The sequence below is a fragment of the Doryrhamphus excisus genome, chromosome 20 (genome assembly GCF_030265055.1).
Source record: "Doryrhamphus excisus isolate RoL2022-K1 chromosome 20, RoL_Dexc_1.0, whole genome shotgun sequence".
Taxonomy (NCBI): Eukaryota; Metazoa; Chordata; class Actinopteri; order Syngnathiformes; family Syngnathidae; genus Doryrhamphus; species Doryrhamphus excisus.
In genome coordinates, this window is record NC_080485.1 from 11,688,082 (window position 1) to 11,708,338 (window position 20,257).

Here is a 20,257-nt window from a genome sequence, read left to right on the forward strand (position 1 = left end):
TTTTTACTGCCTTGCACATTATAGTTATTTTTGACTATGCATTCATTATATTATTTCTAATCATTTGTATTGCTTTTAGCGTATTTTATCAATTACCCTGGGGCTAAAACTATTAGCCATTGTGTTTCCTGTCCATCTGTATGCATTATTACTTCAATCCCCAGGATGGCGCCCTCCACTGGCCTTATGACCGCCTTATACACACACATTGATTGGGCTTGTGCCTTTCTTTTAATTTTTGATGAGGCACATCCAACTCGTAAATAAAGATAATAAAGATTAAAAGTCTTTAGCTTTCCACATTTTTAGTACTGTGTGCTGTAACTCTCTCCCTTTGGCTTACAAGAGGCAAGGTTACTTCAACCTTGAGTTATGACTGAAAATCTCAAAAACTCTTAAATTGGGTCTCCACAATCAAGGTCTCCACGTTGTCATACACTGCAGGAAATAATTATTCCATCCCTGATGATTTTGTAAGTTTTCCCCCTTACAAAGATTTGAACGGTCTATATTCCTGGAGCTTTAGAGACAGAATGTCAAAATGCATTAATTTGTATTTGATTAAGTGCAAAGCATGACGGGCTGCATTATGTTACAGTGTTGTTACTACAACATCTTGAGTTTGTTGTGGCTCTTCCGTGGGGGCAAAGCACATGACTTGCAATTATCTTAAAAAAATATCGTAAAGAACAATGCGATTGAAGAAGACATCCAGATTATTGTTGGAGCTGGAATAATGGAATAAATGTTTTAGCCAAATAGTTGACTTGATTTACTCTGTTGTCTCTTTTGTTTTGGGAGACTTTTTGTTGCTTAGTGGGATGGAAAAAAATCACTGTGGTCCGAATTGACGTTGAGGTGAGGTAATAATTTTTGGGAGGTGCATGTCAAATTTTGCCATCACTTACACCGGCGTTTTGATGCTGTTACATCATGAAGTTCTTTAGTACTTGGTAGAGAAACTCTCATTGGCAAGTGCAGAGATGATCAGCACCCTGTCTCAGGGGGGATTTTGGTCCACTCGTCTTGTACCCCTCCCTTGTTGATTTGGCTGTATGCTTTGTGTCATTGTGACGCTGCAAGACCCGTCCACCAGTGGAGATGGTGTTCTCAGAGTCATATTCAGTATTTCTCTGCCTCCAAAACCACAAAGCTTCACCGTCTGACCATGTCACATTCTTCTAACGTCTTTGTAAGGAATGAACTTACCAAATCTGCAGGGGATCAATTAGTGAGTTGCTTCACTGTATGTAGAAGATGTGTGTGTTCACACTCAAACATCGCGCAGTATTTTCTACATTTGCACTTTCACTGCATGGTATTGATGTTTTTTTTTTCCTCACTTTCCATTTTAATACGCTTTTTTTCATCTCTTCTGTCCCTGAGGCTACACCTTGAGACTCAAAAATTAAAAGCGACAAGCTGTTTTAAGCAGCTTTGTTTATGATTCACTCCCATCCAGCATTCCTCTAACTGGCTTCCACCCCTTTGCCACGGGCAGATTTCCCTCTCCTGCCTCTCGCACGGTCTTCACTCTCTCTGTAGACAAAAAAGGTCGAGAAATTTGCCGCTGGGGTGAGGCAAACAAGAGGTTGCTCCGGAAACATACGGTTGAAAATTGACTCAGAATGTGAGCCATTGATTTCCTCTCTGTGTTATGGGAAGGGGATGGCAATGATGTGAAGGCTGAGAGCCTATGTGGTCGATACAGAGTCCCAATACAGCGCCGGATGTTCCTTCGTGGTCAGATCGGTTTTCACGGTCCCGAGTGGAGCGGTAATTGTTGTCAGGTGACTATTAATTGAGCGGTATCTGGCAGCGTGAGAAAGGTGATGGGGGGAAGGGGTTGGGGTTGTTTGATTTTTATTAGTGATTTCCAGGATGGATTTGGAATGCGGTGGGCAGGGAGAAATAGTTAAGTAATCAGTTCCTGCTCTCTGAATGTCGCTCTAATAGGAGTGGTAATTAGGAAACCATAGACAGCAGTTGACCAATTATTTTGGTTACCGTAGTAATGGCTGAAGTTGTGACAGCAACTTTAAATGCCACTGATAGACACTGATTCTGATGGGTTTGGGAACATATATAACACAAAATAGTATAGTTATGTGGTTTGATAGATTCATCTCACTCTAACAACATATAGCCATATTGATCTTCTTTTGTGAGCCCAAGGAATTAATTCAGATTTTTTGGAATACATTTTGTATGTCTGTGTGCGTGCGATTCAGTCGAAAGAGGTTTCCAGCCAAAGTGTGAGGCGCCCAAAAGTCCAGAGGAATGTAATAAGGTACTGCAAAGGTGTGTCTCGCTGACGCTCAGTCATACATTCACAACTCTTTGCCCCTCTCTGCATTTCACCCGACACCTACCATGGTGTCTGGCTCCAATTTAGTCTTGTCTACTACTACTTTTGGTTTAGGATTTCCAAAAATGGGCAAATAGAACTTGGGAGAGCCACAATTTTCTGCAAAAGTAATCTGGTTTGAGGTTAACAATCTGCGGACTAGGTAGAACGGTCACTGAAGATGAAGAGCAGTATCTCTTTTGCATTTTTCCTAATGATTTGGGAGATCTGGCTCCGAGGCTTGAGCTGCAGTGGGGAACGAGTGCCTGGCACAGGACATGTGCCAAGGCCCAAAGCCCCCCATCTCATCTTTGTCATGGTAGACGACCAAGGTTATGGGGACATCGGCTACCACGGCTCCGATATCCACACTCCTGCACTTGATCAGTTGGCAGCGGATGGGGTGAAACTTGAAAATTATTACGTCCAACCAATCTGCTCACCTTCTCGCAGCCAACTCATGACAGGACGGTGAGTTGTTTACCATTGATTTTATAGTTGTATCTGACAGAAAAATAGGTTACCATATCTGGTTCAGTGAGCTATTATTTCCCTGCTATGACTGTTTCAGTTTTTATTTAAATGTGATGAAGTAGGTTGGATTGTATTAAACAAAAATACACGTTGTAAATTGTAAATCAGTGTTGTAAAAATGACGATTACACCAAAATATGACATACTGTAAAGTAGATCCCTTAAACTGTTGCACATACTGTAACTCAGGGGTCTCAAACTCAATTTACTTGGGGGCCACTGGAGCTCGGGTCTGGGTGAGACTGGGCCGCATCAGGTTTTCCAAAAAAAACAAAAAAAAACGCATTTATTAAAAACAAAAACATTTAAAAAACTTCGCTTTAGTTCCAATTTTTTACAAGAAAAGCTCTGATAAAACATTCCACTGTTCTCAAATATCTTACTTTTTATTTTTCTACACAAAATAAGATGAAAAATAAATCAAATCAAGAATAAAGAAAATCAATCAATCAGTAATAAATAAATAAAATAATAATAATAATAATAATAAAACGGCAAATAATAAAAAATTAAGAAACCACATATAGTTGGTGGGTAGACAAATTATTTTTTTCAGATTAAAATTAACAAAACATTATTAGAGCCATGACAAAACACAACTATAGTCACATTTATACTCTTTTTATTTACAACATATTGCGCAATTGCAGGGTCTTGAGAAACATGCTAACTCGCAAACTAGAGAGCTAGCGACCTAAACGGTAGCCTTCAAGTTATTTCCCTTTAAACTTAAATAGCCAAAAACTTACCACTTCCACACGGATAGGGAGGATAACTATTAACAGTTATTTAACCTTTAACATGAACATTAATCAAACCTAATAATTTTACTGGGTACATGATACCATACAGCATCATAAACTTTCATATCAAGGCGGGGGCCTCAAACTAGTGTCCTGCGGGTCACATTTGGCCCACGGGCCGCGTGTTTGAGACCCCTGCTGTAACTGTTTTATGAGGTTTGTGACACCCAAGAGTGAAATCTTGTTCTTACCATTCTGTGAAATACACCGTTTTTATTTACAACCAACATCTCACCGAGCTTCCTTTCTTCCCTCTCTTTGGGAGCCAGCTACCAAATTCACACCGGCCTCCAGCATTCAATCATCCGGCCACGTCAACCTCTCTGCCTCCCCTCGGATATCCCCACTCTACCTGAGCGTCTAGCTGAGGCAGGCTATGCCACTCACATGGTAGGAAAATGGCATTTGGGCTTCTGCAGGCCTGGCTGTTTACCCACGGGACGAGGCTTCCACAGCTTCCTCGGGACGCTCACCGGCAGCGGGGATCACTTCTCTTACCAGAGTTGTGACGGGGCGGAAGCTTGCGGATTTGATCTGCATGATGGAGACAAACCGGCGTGGGAGATGGCTGGCAATTACTCCACTTTACTTTACATTGACAGGTAATTATCACACTTATTTCAGGCTCCAAACCACACGTCCCAGTTGAAAGTGTTACCAACTGAGTGCCATTTTCCCTTTATCCAAACAGAGTGAAGCAGATTCTGAGGAGCCACAACCCTCAAACACCCCTCTTCCTGTATCTGTCCCTTCAGGCCGCCCACACACCTTTACAGGTACCTGACCACTTCCTACACCCATACAGTTCTCAGGGAAATCGACTCAGGCGCCACTATGCAGCCATGTTAAGCTGCCTCGATGATGGGGTCTGGCAAGTGGTCCAAGAGCTGAAGACCAACGGACTATATGAAAACTCTGTACTGATCTACTCCTCTGATAATGGTGGGCAGCCTCTGTCGGGAGGCAGCAACTGGCCACTTAGAGGCGGCAAAGGAACTTATTGGGAAGGAGGCATTCGAGCAGTGGGCTTTGTCCATAGTCCCCTTCTGAAGAGGAAGGGTGTTGTCAGCAAGGCACTGATCCACGTCTCTGATTGGTTTCCCACTTTACTGGCGCTGTCGGGGACACTACAGTCCCACCATGGTCTTGACGGTCATGATGTGTGGGGCACCATCAGTGAGGGTCTACCATCTCCTCGCACAGAAATCCTTTTCAACATTGACCCAGTCTCCAGGAAGCCCGGGGAGCCTTATGACAAAGCCTTGGTGCTAAACGGCTTTGGCATCTGGGACACAGCAGTGAGGGCGGCCATTAGGGCTGGCGATTGGAAGCTGTTGACTGGAAATGTGGGTGATGGCGACTGGACGCCACCGCAAGCTTTCGCAGACGGTCCGGAGAGGTGGCAGAGACTGGAAAAGCGGCGCAATGAGGTGGGGAAGTCGGTTTGGTTGTTTAACATCTCCTCTGACCCTTATGAGAGATCGGATATGGCTAAGGCTCGTCCTGAGATAGTCAAGCATCTTCTCACCAGACTGGCAGAATACAACCAGACTGCTGTGATGGCAAAAAATCCTCCTGACGATCCGATGGCGGACCCTGAGCTGCACGGTGGCGCATGGGGTCCCTGGATGGGCCTAGAAGGCCAAGAGGGGAATGACGGAGAGGGCGGTCTCAGGAACGAAAGAGTGACAAAAGTGAAGCAGTGCAAATTATGCAAATTAAGAGCCCTCTTTAAAAAGGTGGAGTCACGTCTGCAGAAGACCGCTGTATTCTTCTGAGTGCTGTGGCTTGTAATTTACTCACCAAGCACAATTTTTCAATTCATCTGTTTTTTGGGGAGACCTTCAGGGGTCTATCCTAACCCCTTAACAGTTTTATTGATTAAATCAGCTGTATGAGCTACAACCACCATGCAAGGTCTACTTCCTGTATCAGCGACAAGCCTACGATGCCCGAGTAGCTTAGCGAATCCCACACATGACACAATGCCATCACAACCATGAGATACCTCCCGAGTGTAGCTTGATAATGAATATTCAGCTGTCCTCATTTGCCGTTTCTTTCCCCCTCTGGTCAACCCCCCCCCCCTTTTTTTTTGCCTACTTACTTTTCTGTGCTAAGCATCATGATGCACACTTTGATAATGGAGGAGAAAAGAGTTACATGCATCTCTATATAAACGATTGGAATAAAGTCAACATACGCCCACACATTTTAAATGTAGTGTGTACTACATTGTGTTGCATGTCGTATATCATAAGTATGCATACATATGTACATATATATTCATATACGGTACCAGTTGAAAGTTTTGGGACACCTTTTTTTTCAGTATCTTGAGGTATCTCCATGCTTTTGACTGGTACTTATAGGTTATCACATGGTTTGTCGGGTATCAGGCCCAGTATACCTGATCTTATTATCACATACTATTTAATCATGAGCTTATTATCACATACTATTTAATCAAAAGACCATTTTGATTCCAGAAAAAATTTAGTTTATTACATGTATTATATCGAAACAGTGTAAACACAATAATTGCAAAAAATATTTCAACAATATTTTATCAACAGTCTTATCTTATCAATGTCTGACAATTAAAGTTCCATTTATCAAGTTTGGGTTTTTTGGTGACTGGAGAAGCACTAGGAACATTTATAGTGTGTGTTCACGCTTGTGCGCTGTTCTCTGATTGGTTGTTGCACGCTCTGAGTGGACAGCTACGGGGGCTGATACTGGACATGGTTAAACTCTATAGTTTATCAGTATCACTGCCCTGGGCTTTGACACAGTATCATTTCGGCCTTTTCATGTATCATTCATGGGCGGTTTCTAGGATACAGAGCCAATTACTAATTGTAATTACTAGTAATTACTAATACTGTAGTATGTGATAATGTGTATTGTCAATGGATGTATGTTGCATGGACACTGACTTGAAATTAGCAATGGCATTTGCTTCTAAAACCGCACAATCACAATTTACTGAGTTTAGACAATTCATAAGAAGGATTATTTTACCAAATGTCAGACAGCAGAGCGCCTCATGCTGTTTATTTAAACCAGTGCAGTTTATATGACCTGTTCTTCAATAAAACACTTATGAAAACATGAACACATCACGTCATCACGTCTTGTAAGTAGAAATCTGTAATTAGCATTAAAACAAATTCAGCCTTTTAAAAAGATACTAATGCTCATTCAACATTAATTTAACAGTATGTCGATAAATGTGGTTGTAGTTTGGAGTCAGTGATCATTCTTATTTTTGTCCACATTTGATGCTCACTGATATTGTATATTAGGCTGCTCATAACTAACCAAAGCTTATTAATTGCCTGTTTCAAGGGACAAAAAGAGGACTACCGCGTGATGAAGATAGTAGACATGTTGCACTGACTGCTCTCTGATGCCCACACAAGCCACTTCCAGTCGACTGTGATGGCCTGCAGAAATAAGGCTGCACCATCAGATGTTGTAAATCGCAAAGGAGGTGTCACACAAACGCATGCCTACCCACACACACACACACACACACACAGGCTGGAACACAATGCATTCAGTACGTGGGTGGGAGCTGTCATATTCATTGTAGGCTGATGCTCACTCATTTAAATGTAACACAAGGTTCTCTTCAGATGGATGTTATCTTCTACATTTGGTGTGCATGTCCACCAAGCACTGATATACAGTGACTGGCCACAACATTAGGTACATCTGCACAATGTAATAAGATCCTGCAGAAAATGAATGAATGAATAATTCATACCGCTTTTTCCTCACAAGGGTCGCGGGGGTGCTGGAGCCTATCCCAGCTGTCTTCGGGCGAGAGGCGGGGTACACCCTGGACTGGTCGCCAGCCAATCACAGGGCACATATAGACAAACAACCATTCACACTCACATTCATACCTATGGACAATTTGGAGTCGCCAATTAACCTAGCATGTTTTTGGAATGTGGGAAAACCCACACATGCACGGGGAGAACATGCAAACTCCACACAGAGATGGCCGAGGGTAGAATCGAACCCTGGTCCTCCTAGCTGTGAGGTCTGCGCGCTAACCACTCGACCGCCGTGCCGCCCATCAGTAATTCTACGTTTAAAAAAGATAACAATGCAGCTAACATCTTTCCTTAACTGCACTCTAAAATTGTTCTATGTCCACCAAAGGCCTGCTTTTGTTACATATTGATGACTAATCTTTCTAAATCTATGTTAGTGAGCACTTTTTCTTTGTCGAGATAATCCAACCATCTCACAGGTGTGCCATATCAAGATGCTGATCAGACAGCGTGGCCATAGACCAAGATGCTGGATATTGGCAGGAAGTGGAACACACTGTCGTATACGCCAATCCAGAGCATCCCAAACATGTTTAATGGATGACATGTTTGGTGTGGTGAGTATGCTGGTCACGCAGGAGCTGGGGATGTTTTCATTTTCCAGGAAATGTGTACAGATCCTTGCGAGGTTGGGGCCGTGCATTATCATACTGTAACATGAGTGAGGTGAGGGTCTTGGAGGAATGGCACAACAATGGGATTTTGTCCCTGAATCTCTGTGCATTCACAATGAAATGCCCCTGTGTTCAGAACATCTCTCCAAATGCCATCATTTGACTAACCAAGTTGGTTCTGAAAACAAACTACAGTCAGGTCAAGACGCAGAGGATGACGCAAGCATGCAAACGAGCTTCCCTGAGAGGGTTTCTGAGAGTTTGTGCAGAATGTTTTTGGTTATGCAACTCGGTTGTTGCAGCAGATGTCCGGGTGGCTGATCTCAAACGATCTTGGAGGTGAAGATGCTGGAAGTGGAGGTCCTGGGCTGTTGTGAGATTCTGTTAAACAGCTCTGGTGGACATTCCTATAGTCGGATAAAACTGCATATTTTGGGGTGGCCTTTTATTGTGGCCAGTCTAAGGCACCTGTGAGTGTGTGGTTTTCTCCGGGTACTCCGGTTTCCTCCCACCCACGTTAATTGGTGACTCCAAATTGTCCATAGGTATGAATGTGAGTGTGAATGGTTGTTTGTCTATATGTGCCCTATGATTGGCTGGCCACCAGTCCCGCCTCTTGCCCCAAGACAGCTGGGATAGGCTCCAGCACCCCCGTGACCCTCGTGAGGAAAAGCTTTAGAAAATGAATGAATGAATGAATGAATACATAGGGCAGCACGGTGATCGAGTGGTTAGCGTGCAGACCTCACAGCTAGGAGACCAGGGTTCAATTCCACCCTCGGTCATCTCTGTGTGGAGTTTGCATGTTCTCCCTGTGCATGCGTGGGTTTTCTCCGGGTACTCCGGTTTCCTCCCACATTCCAAAAACATGCTAGGTTAATTAGCGACTCCAAATTGTCCATAGGTATGAATGTGAGTGTGAATGGTTGTTTGTCTATATGTGCCCTGTGATTGGCTGGCCACCAGTCCAGGGTGTACCCCGCCTCTTGCCCGAAGACAGCTGGGATAGGCTCCAGCACCCCCGCGAAAAGCGGTAGAAAATGAATGAATGAATGAATGAAAGATTAATAAATAGGAAAAGCTTTACATATTTGATGAAAGATGGCAGCAAAAGCAAAAATATTGTGTTTATATTTCTGCTGAGTGTATATTGCTGTCGTAGTCACTGCACTACCTCAAAAACAGTGAGCTGTTTCTAATATTTTGCCCCTCTCATGTAGCTAAACGAGCCAAATTAGAAAATGCTGAAGTGAAAAAGACACATCAAACCGAGCCATGCTTTGCGATGTCAGTGGTCAGTGAAAAGGGAGGGAAAGTCTCTCCATAAAGCAGCCGTCAGCCAAGCTGCAAACATTCTTACTCAATGACTCATTCCCCTTTGGCCTCCACAACACTACTCTTACTGTGTCATCACCGCAAGAAGGAAGTTGGACTCGGAAAGAAGCACCATTATTACACTACAACAGTAGAGCACGGGTTTCCAACAAGGCCGATTTGGATCAGCACCATACTGCATTGCACATTTGAACAGAACCCTGAGAAAAGTCTTATTGTTCTCTATTAGATGTGTTGTTTTATTAATGCTACAATAACCAGACATTGTATACAGTCTATATGTGCCCTGTGATTGGCTGGCGACCAGTCCAGGGTGTACCCCGCCTCTCGCCCCAAGACATCTGGGATAGGCTCCAGCACCCCTGCGACCCTTGTGAGGAAAAAGTGGTAGAAAATGAATGAATGAATGTATACAGTATCTCACTAAAGTGTGTATAGTCATCACATTTGTATTACAGTTCACAGTTCCACATGTCCAAAAGGAGTAGGAAGAAGCAAAGCTTATTAAATCCTCCCCCCCTCCCCCCATCTGGTACTTTTACAATCAGTAACTGTTACATTTGTTCACTTCCTGCTTTCCTAATATTGTAAGTTTTCATTCATTCATTTTCTACCGCTTTTTCCTCACGAGGGTCGCGGGGGTGCTGGAGCCTATCCCAGCTGTCTTTGGGCGAGAGGCGGGGTACACCCTGGACGGCTCACCAGCCATTCACAGGGCACATATAGACAAACAACAATTCACACTCACATTCATACCTATGGACAATTTGGAGTCGCCAATTAACCTAGCATGTTTTTGGAATGTGGGAGGAAACCGGAGTACCCGGAGAAAACCCACACATGCACAGGGAGAACATGCAAACTCCACACAGAGATGGCCGAGGGTGGAATTGAACTCTGGTCTCCAAGCTGTGAGCTCTAGCTAACCACTAGACCGCTGTACCGCCCAGTTTAAGTTTTTTTATTTTTTAATATTATTTTTTTAAATTTTATTTTTGTCACATACCGAAGTACGAGGTGAAGGTATTGTTCCTTGAGAATAAATTGCTGTAGTAGACCAAGACTTTTTCACTGTATGGTCGAGTAATGCAGGACTGATGAGGCTATAAGTAAAAAAAAAACAAAAAACAAGAAAGGCAAGAAGAAGAACCTTCTTATCAGCAGTCTCACGTGACTCACTATCTTTCTGTCTACAGTCCTATGACTTATTTTCCGTGTACTTTCTGAATGCTGCACATGTCTGCACACGTACCACGCTGACATGTAAGTGACCGCATCCAGACTTGATGATCTACATGCGGAAAGAAAAGTGTGAAGTAGATGAAGAAATGAGCCGCACGTTTGGCATCAGACAAGCGAGATATGAATGTTTGATTCCTGTTTGCAGCACAGGAAGTAGAACATGACAAAGCTGTTTGTCATGTCATGAGTGTCTGAATAGCATCATACAAACCCAAAGAAAAAATGTGGCAGTGTCCTTCATTTTAATGTGGCGTTCTCTGAAACAAGATGTTTCCATTAGAAGAATTCCATGACTGGTTCTTTCTGCATGTTTACCACCTGTGTCTACTGAAGCTGTCACAGACGTGAAGAAACATACTTGAATACTTGAATTGTGGGTATAGAATGGGGCTGAGTACACAACCCTGTGGGGTGCCAATGTTTATTGTGGTGGTGCTGGTTGAGGTTCTATTTCCAATTCTGACAGACTGTCCTGGCGATAATGGTCTGACAAAGAGACCAACCAGAGAACACCAACCAGAAGTTGCCGGTTCTTCGTGTTTTGCTGGTCTTAATCCTCCTCAGGACTTTATGCACCTTGGCTATTGTGCACTTCAGTGGGTCATGTTTGCCTGGAAAAATCTTTAGTTGGTCAAATCTCAGATCCAGGATCCGGGGTGCTGTTATCATTTTGTTCTTAGACCTCTGGAACCGGTCCATAGTACTGAGTGGGGTATTGGAGGACGCATAGAAGGTTGCACAACTAGTCTGCATATGTTTTGTGAGCACATCAGGGAGGAGTTCAGAGTCTGAGGTCCACAACAGAACAATCAGATAAATTGGGGGGGTGGCGATGGGTGGATTGATGGATAATTTTCCCTTTTTCAACTTTTGTGGAGGGGTGGCACGGCGGACAAGTGGTTAGCGTGGAGACCTCACAGCTAGTAGACCAGGGTTCAATTCCACCCTCGGCCATCTCTGTGTGGAGTTTGCATGCGTGGGTTTTCTCCGGGTACTCCGGTTTCCTCCCACATTCCAAAAACATGCTAGGTTAATTGGCGACTCCAAATTGTCCATAGGTATGAATGTGAGTGTGAATGGTTGTTTGTCTATATGTGCCCTGTGATTGGCTGGCGAGCAGTCCAGGGTGTATCACGCCTCTCGCCCGAAGACAGCTGGGATAGGCTCCAGCACCCCCGCGACCCTCGTGAGGAAAAGCGGTAGAAAATGAATGAATGAACTTTTGTGGACACACAATAGTCTCAATGCTCAGAACCTCCACCGCTGTTTTCCCACCCAGCTGTCATCATGCCTCCACACTACCTCTACTGAGACTGTCCTCTGACAAGCCTCCTCGTCACAGAGAGACCCGCCAGCTCGGCGTAATTAATACAACGCTACCTCTGCACCATCGCTAATTAGGCTTTGGAATCAGAGCAGCTCCCTATAATTACACAAGTAACTGGTCTTCTCTCTGCTCCCTGCAAGTGCTGGCTGCAGACACATTTCCATTGCTGCAAAGGCTCACTGAGGCTGGAACATTCACACATAGTAAAGATTAACGACATTATTTCTCTATGTACTTCCACAATGAGGCAAACAGTAGCGAGGTTATAAATACTCAAGAATTGCCTAAACTTACTTAGACCACACACAACTCATGAGTTGTGCATAACATACAGTATATTTTTATGTATTTATTAAATCCCTTAAAGACAGGGGTCTCAAACTCAATTTACTTGGGGGCCACTGGAGCTAGGGTCTGGGTGAGACTGGGCCGCATCAGGTTTTCCAAAAAAAATATGCATTTATTAAAAACCAAAAAATTTAAAAAAACTTCGCTTTGGTTCCAATTTTCTACAAGAAAAGCTCTGATAAAACATTGTTCTGTTCTCAAATATCTTACTTTTTATTTTTCTACACAAAATAAGATGAAAAATAAATAAAGAAATCAAGAATAAAGAAAATCAATCAATCAGTAATAAATAAATAAATATAATAATAATAATAAAACGGCAAATAATAAAAACTTAAGAAACCACATATAGTTGGTGGGTAGACAAATTATTTTTTTCAGATTAAAATTAACAAAGCATTATTGGAGCCCTGTAGACATGACAAAACACACTATAGTCACATTTATACTTTTTTTAATTTACAACATATTGCGCAACTGCAGGGTCTTGAGACACATGCTAACTCGCAAACTAGAGTTATTAAGTTATTTCCTTTGAACGTAAATAGCCCAAAACTTACCACTTCCACACGGATAGGGAGGATAACTATTAACAGTTATTTAACCTTTAACATGAACATGAATCAAACGTAATCATTTTTTCTGGGTACATGATACCATACAGCATCCATATCAAACTTGCGCGGGCTGCACTAACATTAAACTTTCATATCAAGGCGGGGCCTCACCGCGGGCCGCGTGTTTGAGACCCCTGCTTAAAGACATGCAGGGAATCGAAAGTTAGTTTTTCCTCCTATGATTTTCTTAAATGTGTAGTTTAGTTAGTGACACTTTCTGTGGGTGATGATGATTATAATGGTGGGAAGAGTAAAACAAAAAAACAAACATACACGCGGCTGGGTCACAGAGGCCTCACATATTGGTGCGTCACAGCCTTTAGGGTGACACTAATGCAATACGACGGCAACGAGCAGCGACCAGGCGTTACTTGTACCGAGTGGAGAAATAAATTAGCACAGCGCTGTGTCAGTATGGGGGTTATTTCAACATTTTACAAGCTTTATGATCTACTTCCAGGGCTAATGAAGTGTACTTCTCAGTATTCCCCCAAAAGCACCTTAAACTATTCCCATTCTCCTTTCATGGCTGAATATAATCTAATGTGCTGTACTTTTAAGCATAACTGCATTATCATTATTATTGTCCTCTAAAGTGATGTTAAACTCACAATTTCCAGTCAAATTATGCACATGGTTTAAAAATGCTTTACTACGAGTGCAGAACTGAATCCACATTTAACCAAAATGTTACTCAGGAGGTCCTGCCTTGGTGTCAGTGCAGCAACTCACATTAAAATATTGCGGCATTCATCTCAGCACAACGATTGGCTCAAAGGAGAATGCGGACCTCCGTCAGCTGCTCTGGTGTCAGATTCACTTATGTGCAGTTAAGCATGATGAGATGAAGAGGAGTGGAGCTTAAACTGACCCTAGAACTGCTGCTCAAACAACATGTACCACTACCGCTGTATAAAAAGAGATAGAGAGGTCTTCCTCTGACAGTTATTGGCTTTCTTCTGTGTTGGATTGATTTGAATAAGACAGATGACCGGAGAAACATTACTTTGAATATGTTCATTTGCATGCTAACATGCTAAGAAGTTGAAATGCGCATTCAAAGAGGTTAAGGTATTGACAGTGTGAATGTCCGAATCCAAAACATCATTCTATCAATACAAAATGTGGTGGTAGTATTGTGTTTATATAATATAGTAGTAGTAGTAGTAATAGTAGTAGTATGAAATAGTTTATTTACCTGGCATTGCATTGATAGCAAGATTTGCGGTTCAGTCCTTGCGGTACGGACCCTGTTGAATAGCTATCGCTCACAATTAGACACCATTTTACAACCTTCAAAACAGAACGCCTCTTCGCGCTAATATACGATCTGTGTTTTTTTTCTAGCTCCTCCTAACCCCGCCCCTCCCTGCACCGAGCAATCTACCTTCTCGTCTCTCTCGGCGGCTGTCAGCAAGGCGAGAGGCAGGCGTTCCCCCACCTTGTCCCCTTTCACGTCGGTCAACATGGCTACTGTGGTGACCTCAACCCGCTTCACGGATGAATATCAGCTCTACGAGGAACTCGGAAAGTAAGCGCTCGCTCTTTCCTCCATCTGCTTGTTGTGTGTTTGGTTGCCATTGTGTGCGCGTGTGTGTGCGCCTCGCTCCTCGCGCGCGCGTGTTGAGTTGACACGGCGCGAGACGGGTCTGTCAAAAACAGGGAAGCCAAGCGACCTCCTCGCTCTTTAATCCCCCAAATCCTCACCCGTATAGGTGCATTACGCCATGTTGGAAGAACTTGTTTCCTGTACAAGCGTGTTTATAAAAGACTGTCAGTGCAGTTAGTGGTGGTATTTTACTGCTGCAGCTTCCACCAGCGCCATGCTTTCTGTTTTTTTGTGCATGAATACTACTACATGGCTCCTGGAAAACACAAGGACCCCACCTCCCTTTCACAAACAGGTCTGCATATTTTTACCATTGCACGACCCTGCTGCACCCTTTTTTTTCTTTAAATGACTACACAAAACATCCTAGCTGCAAAGCTGCTGTCTAATCTCCCTGCACCTCCATTAGTAACTGCAGCAGCAGCATGGCTTTAGATGAGAGCTGCAGGCTACTTGTTCTATTCTTCCTGTTGCCTTCTCACATTTCGACCATTTAGCTAATAACGACTGGAGGTCTATGCAATGGAACAGGTTGCCTTCCTCCCATGCACTGCACTTTAGTTGTCACACTCACAGATATCTAAGATCGTAAACATGCATGTGCCTTTCTTTGCACTTTGAGTGTGTATACTTACAGTATATACATATGTACATTTATATCTATAGGGCTTGTCCTCATGAGGGTCATGGGTGGGAAGAGAGGCCGATTCCAGCTGACTTTGGGGTCTCCAGTTAATCACAGGGAACATAGAAAAATAACCATTCACACTCACTTGTTCACCACATGCATGTTTTTAAGGATGTGGGAGGGAGACATAGTATGTATGTACATTTGATACGTATATTTTTCCTGCTCCAGGGGGGCATTCTCCGTGGTGAGGCGATGCGTCAAGAAATCTACCGGCCAGGAGTACGCTGCGAAAATCATCAACACAAAAAAGCTCTCTGCCAGAGGTGAGTGCATGCATGCAAGGCGGGCAGTGGCGCCGTGTGGAAAGCTTGACAAATGTGTCTGTTCGGTAGTGAAGTCACCTCCGCTTGCAGGCGTGTTCATTTTAATCCCTGAAGAGCAGCTGATTCCTCTTCCTGGTCAGCCGAGTTTCCTGAAGAGCTGCGAGCCACGTGGCTGAGTTTGCCTGCTGCGGTTTTTAAAGTCGCGCACAGTGAGGCTCAGCGAGCCTCTAATATTTGCATTAGCTGCAGCTTGACATTTGATGCCGTAATATCCTTGGGTGTATTTTATGATCTCTTATTGATGGCAGCTCCCACTTTGCACAGTAGAAACAAACAGAACTGTAAAGGATTCAAAAAGTCGAAGCCCGGTCGCTTACTCATGCACGAGCACAGACGAGCAGCGTAGGTGTGTCATAGTTCCTCCCACTGTTGATCATTGACTATGACTCCAAATAATCCACTACAGTTGAAGCCCACAGTCGGCTTGGCCATGCACAGGCACTTGAAATAGATACCATGAAATGAATGTTTTTGTTATTAGTTATTAATGATAAAGTCAAAGGCACTAGTAGCCACTTACGCAAGCACAAGCGTAGATTTACAAAATGTGTCATATCTTTCATGCGATCCTTTCTTCCACCAATCAGTGATAGCAACCACTTTTTGCCCAATAGAAATAAACAGGCGTGGAAATACTGCGTAAAGTCAAAACCACACTTATGCTAATGCACAAGCATGAACACAGGCCCGAAATTAATGCATTGGCTCCTCCCACCAGTGTCAATCATAGCCAACACCTCGGACAGTAGAAATAAGTCCATGGTACACTTGGTCGTGCACAAACACAGGCATGCAAAGTAGATGTCACATGATGCAATTGTTCCTTATGGCAGTTATTCAAGGTAGCTACCAGCTCTCGTCTCTAAAATTAAACACAATGACCAAAATTAATCCATAACTTGCAAGTCGATGCTACGCTGTCTATGCAAAGCAGACGTGTCATTGTGACCATATTGTGACCATTCCTCCCGCCACTTACTATAATAGCAATAAAAACTGGAAAGTAAATTTTGGACGATTAAGCCCACCCACCAAATTTAAAGAGATATTATTTTTTGTACATACGTACTTGTCTAAAAATTCACAGGTGTCTACGTGAGATATTTACACAGAAAGACACTATATAAACCTTGCAATCCTACCCACACTCGGTGCTCCCAGCATCACTAATGCAGAGTCTAATAGTAGTAATTCTTCACTTGATCAAACTTACGCCAGATTTGTCAGATCAAAACATAATCGCCATTTAAGACTTCAAAACGTATGATATTAGCGTTCGCTACACTACTTCCTGAATCTTCACTCTCAAGCGTTGTGGGGAATGTAGCTCTTCTTGCCATAAATTAGTTGAATTATTGTTTCAGCCACAGGATTCAAAGTGTCAGCAAAGCTATCATGCTATACTAAGTGTTGTATTATGAAGTGATGAAATTGTTCAACTTGTTTAGTGTTTATTCAACAATAACAGTGGAATCCTTTGACTTCCTGTACAGTAATAATGAAAGGGGCGGCTGTAATGTTGTTTCAAAGTAGAATCCTTTATCTTGATGTACAGTGTGAATGAATTAGTTTCCAACTGGAATCCTTGGCATGCATATGCAAACCACAATGCTTCCACCGTGTTTTTCCAAGTCATATTTCCAGTGACTCTGCTTTAGTTTCACACCTGCTGGAATGTCCACACATGTTGCCAAGTCTGTGCGTGTCTACCTGACGTGTTGCTGTACGTGCTATGTGATGTGCGTCCCGCAGAGCCTCAGTGACGACGACGATGACGATAGCCGCAGTCCAGAGTCGGGTCTGACCGTACTGGGCTGTTCCTTTCCCACGGGGTTGCTGTGTCTCTTCCCGTCACTCCACCCTTGTCATTTTTCCTTTCCCCTCCCTCTCTTCTCCGTAAACAACTCATTGATTGGAGGGGAAAATCCTAAAGGCGAGACAAATTTGGCGGAGCGTATGCGGATTGTGCACTTGGATGTTCTGGCAGCTGTCCCGAGCTGGTAACCCCAGCAACAGGAGGGGCGGGGGGCGGGGCTCCTCATCCTATAGGCTGTCTTATTGAGAGACCACTTTATCTTTGTGTTTTGAAAAATAATCACCTCTTCTTGTTGTAAGTCAACTTAACAACGCTTATTTCAATGGCCAAACTACGACTTGTAAAAACAACTAAAACATGTTATGTGTATGCCAGGCCACTAGTTGGCGATATCACTTTGAAAAGAAGCGCTGCCATCTGCTTGTTCTGACTGAACGGGAGAACTAGCTTTTTGATACTCTTTGTTAATGTACATGTGATATGAGGAAAGATATTAGAAGAGTTTAATTGTGTACTAAATATTATAAACATAACTGATGACCATTTTCAAGCTCTGTACATTTCAACTTGCATTTTAAACCTGCTTAAATTTTTTTGGTTTTCATTCATTCATTCATTTTCTACCGCTTTTCCTCACAAGGGTGCTGGAGCCTATCCCAGTTGTCTTCGGGCGGGAGGTGGCAGCCAATCACAGGGCACATATAGACAAACAACCATTCACACTCACATTCATACCTATGGACAATTTGCAGTCGCCAATTAACCTAGCATGTTTTTGGAATGTGGGAGGAAACCGGAGTACCCGGAGAAAACCCATGCATGCACGGGGAGAACATGCAAACTCCACACAGAGATAGCCGAGGGTGGAATTGAACCGTGGTCTCCTAGCTGTGAGGTCTGCGCGCTAACCACTCGACCACCGTGACGCCCTTTTTTGGTTTTCAGTCACAGTTAAAATAACTGTAATGGAATGGTTAAAAAGACTCACATTTGTATCAGTTTTGAGTTAAAAACAATCTTAAGCATATTTCAAACCTCCTCCATGGCCAACGGCTCTATAGATACACCCTGCCTACATATATCTGTATTGTTCATACATTATTTACAGAGAAATTAAGGAACATTTGCAGTCTTACACACTTACACAGAGTGAAAGTAGACCATGGGAAGTGGAGTGGACAACTTCATGATACTTTTAATAGTCAAGACTCAAGTATTTTGTGGTCAGATTTAAAAGATACCATAAAAGGGAGTAAGTAAAGCTTCCTCATAGCTCTCTACAGTCTTTCTTCTTCCTTGTGTTTTGTTTTCCTTTTGGTGGAGGTCCAAATATAGGCAGTCAAAAGACCTTGTGTGAGTTATTTTATTAAATGAATTAATAGGAGCTTGCTTGAGATTCCTTTTTTTCCTCTTGAATCTTAAGTTGAAAAGATGTCTCTGGTATTTGGGTATTTTGGACAATTGTCTGCTTGTTTTTAGGGAAGGCCAGTTTCTTGTTCCAACTCAAAGATGGCAAGCCTGCAGGCCCTCTCTCAGTGCCCTCTGACCTCACAAAAGGGCAAAAAATTCCCACATACCCAACATCTTGTCGGATGTCTTCCCAAAATAAGTTGTTGCTGCTTGTGTTGTTTTTTGGACTTCATTTTTCAGTGACTAATCTTGATGACGCAGTTCAGACATATGCAGGATGTGGTCTGTTGTCTTTGTTGCTGGAATACGCCGAATGTGTGTTTTTACGTGTTTTGGGGCCAGCGGGATGGAGAGAGGGTGGGGGGGGTGGCGTTGGTGGCTGCAGGCTGATTGGCAGAGGAGAGCTCGATGTGGCAGCGCCGCGGCGTGAATCTTTGATGAGACCAAGTGTAAATATTAGATGAGCAGGGGAGCGTCGCATATGGAAAGAAGAAGCACGTACAAGTGGAACAAACGGGACTGAGACGTCGGCAACGCAACTATTAGAACAGAAGCGTGGCTTGATGTCACCACGTCGGCCCTTTTGTAGAGCGGGACGGTAACTGAGTGCACGATTTCTTATCTTATCTCGACCCCCCGCCTGTTACTAGCATATGGCGTGGCCTGGAAGCCAACCTGAATCAAATTTTCATCATATAGAGCTTTTTAGTAGACATGCTAGTGGATTTAAAGCTAGCATGCAGTTACTGTTCTAGTTCTAGTCGAGGAGAAGATTCGAACCCGGGTCTTCTCGATCTCCTGACTGTGTGGCCAAGATGCTAACCACTCGTCCACTGTGCGACTAAATCGAAATCAGTAACATCATTCATTCATTCATTTTCTACCGCTTTTCCTCACGAGGGTCACGGGGGGTGCTGGAGCCTATCCCAGCTGTCTTCGGGCGAGAGGCGTGATACACCCTGGACTGGTCGCCAGCCAATCACAGGGCACATATAGACAAACAACCATTCACACTCACATTCATACCTATGGACATTTTGGAGTCGCCAATTAACCTAGCATGTTTTTGGAGTACCCGGAGAAAACCCATGCATGCACGGGGAGAACATGCAAACTCCACACAGAGATGGCCGAGGGTGGAATTGAACCCTGGTCTCCTAGCTGTGAGGTCTGCGCGCTAACCACTCGACCACCGTGCCGCCCATCAGTAACATCAGTAAATGTCAATTTACTATTTTAATGTAATTGAAAACTGTTAAATTAAAAATAGTAAATTAACATTGAATGGTGCATGAACACACAGAGAATCGAGCAGGGTACTGCGCCCCCCCCCCCCCCCCCCCCCCCCCACACACACACACACACGCACATACACAATACACATGATGCTATC

The 20,257-nt window shown here is 43.4% G+C and overlaps 2 protein-coding genes across 11 annotated transcripts in view; both read left to right on the forward strand.

The window, feature by feature from the left end:
- si:dkey-174i8.1 (arylsulfatase I) overlaps positions 1–6,968 on the forward strand; it is a 23,894-nt gene extending 16,926 nt beyond the window's left edge. Inside the window, exons 8-9 of the mRNA XM_058059102.1 lie at positions 3,954–4,286; positions 4,376–6,968. Coding sequence (XP_057915085.1) covers positions 3,954–4,286; positions 4,376–5,462 — 1,420 coding nt within the window. The 3' untranslated portion in view covers positions 5,463–6,968. The remainder of the gene's footprint in view (positions 1–3,953; positions 4,287–4,375) is intronic.
- Positions 6,969–14,377: 7,409 nt separating this feature from the next.
- camk2g2 (calcium/calmodulin-dependent protein kinase (CaM kinase) II gamma 2) overlaps positions 14,378–20,257 on the forward strand; it is a 36,985-nt gene continuing 31,105 nt past the window's right edge. For all 10 annotated transcript variants that reach the window (XM_058059098.1, XM_058059091.1, XM_058059089.1 and 7 more), the window contains exons 1-2: positions 14,378–14,546; positions 15,484–15,578. In XM_058059098.1, coding sequence (XP_057915081.1) covers positions 14,482–14,546; positions 15,484–15,578 — 160 coding nt within the window. In that variant the 5' untranslated portion in view covers positions 14,378–14,481. The remainder of the gene's footprint in view (positions 14,547–15,483; positions 15,579–20,257) is intronic.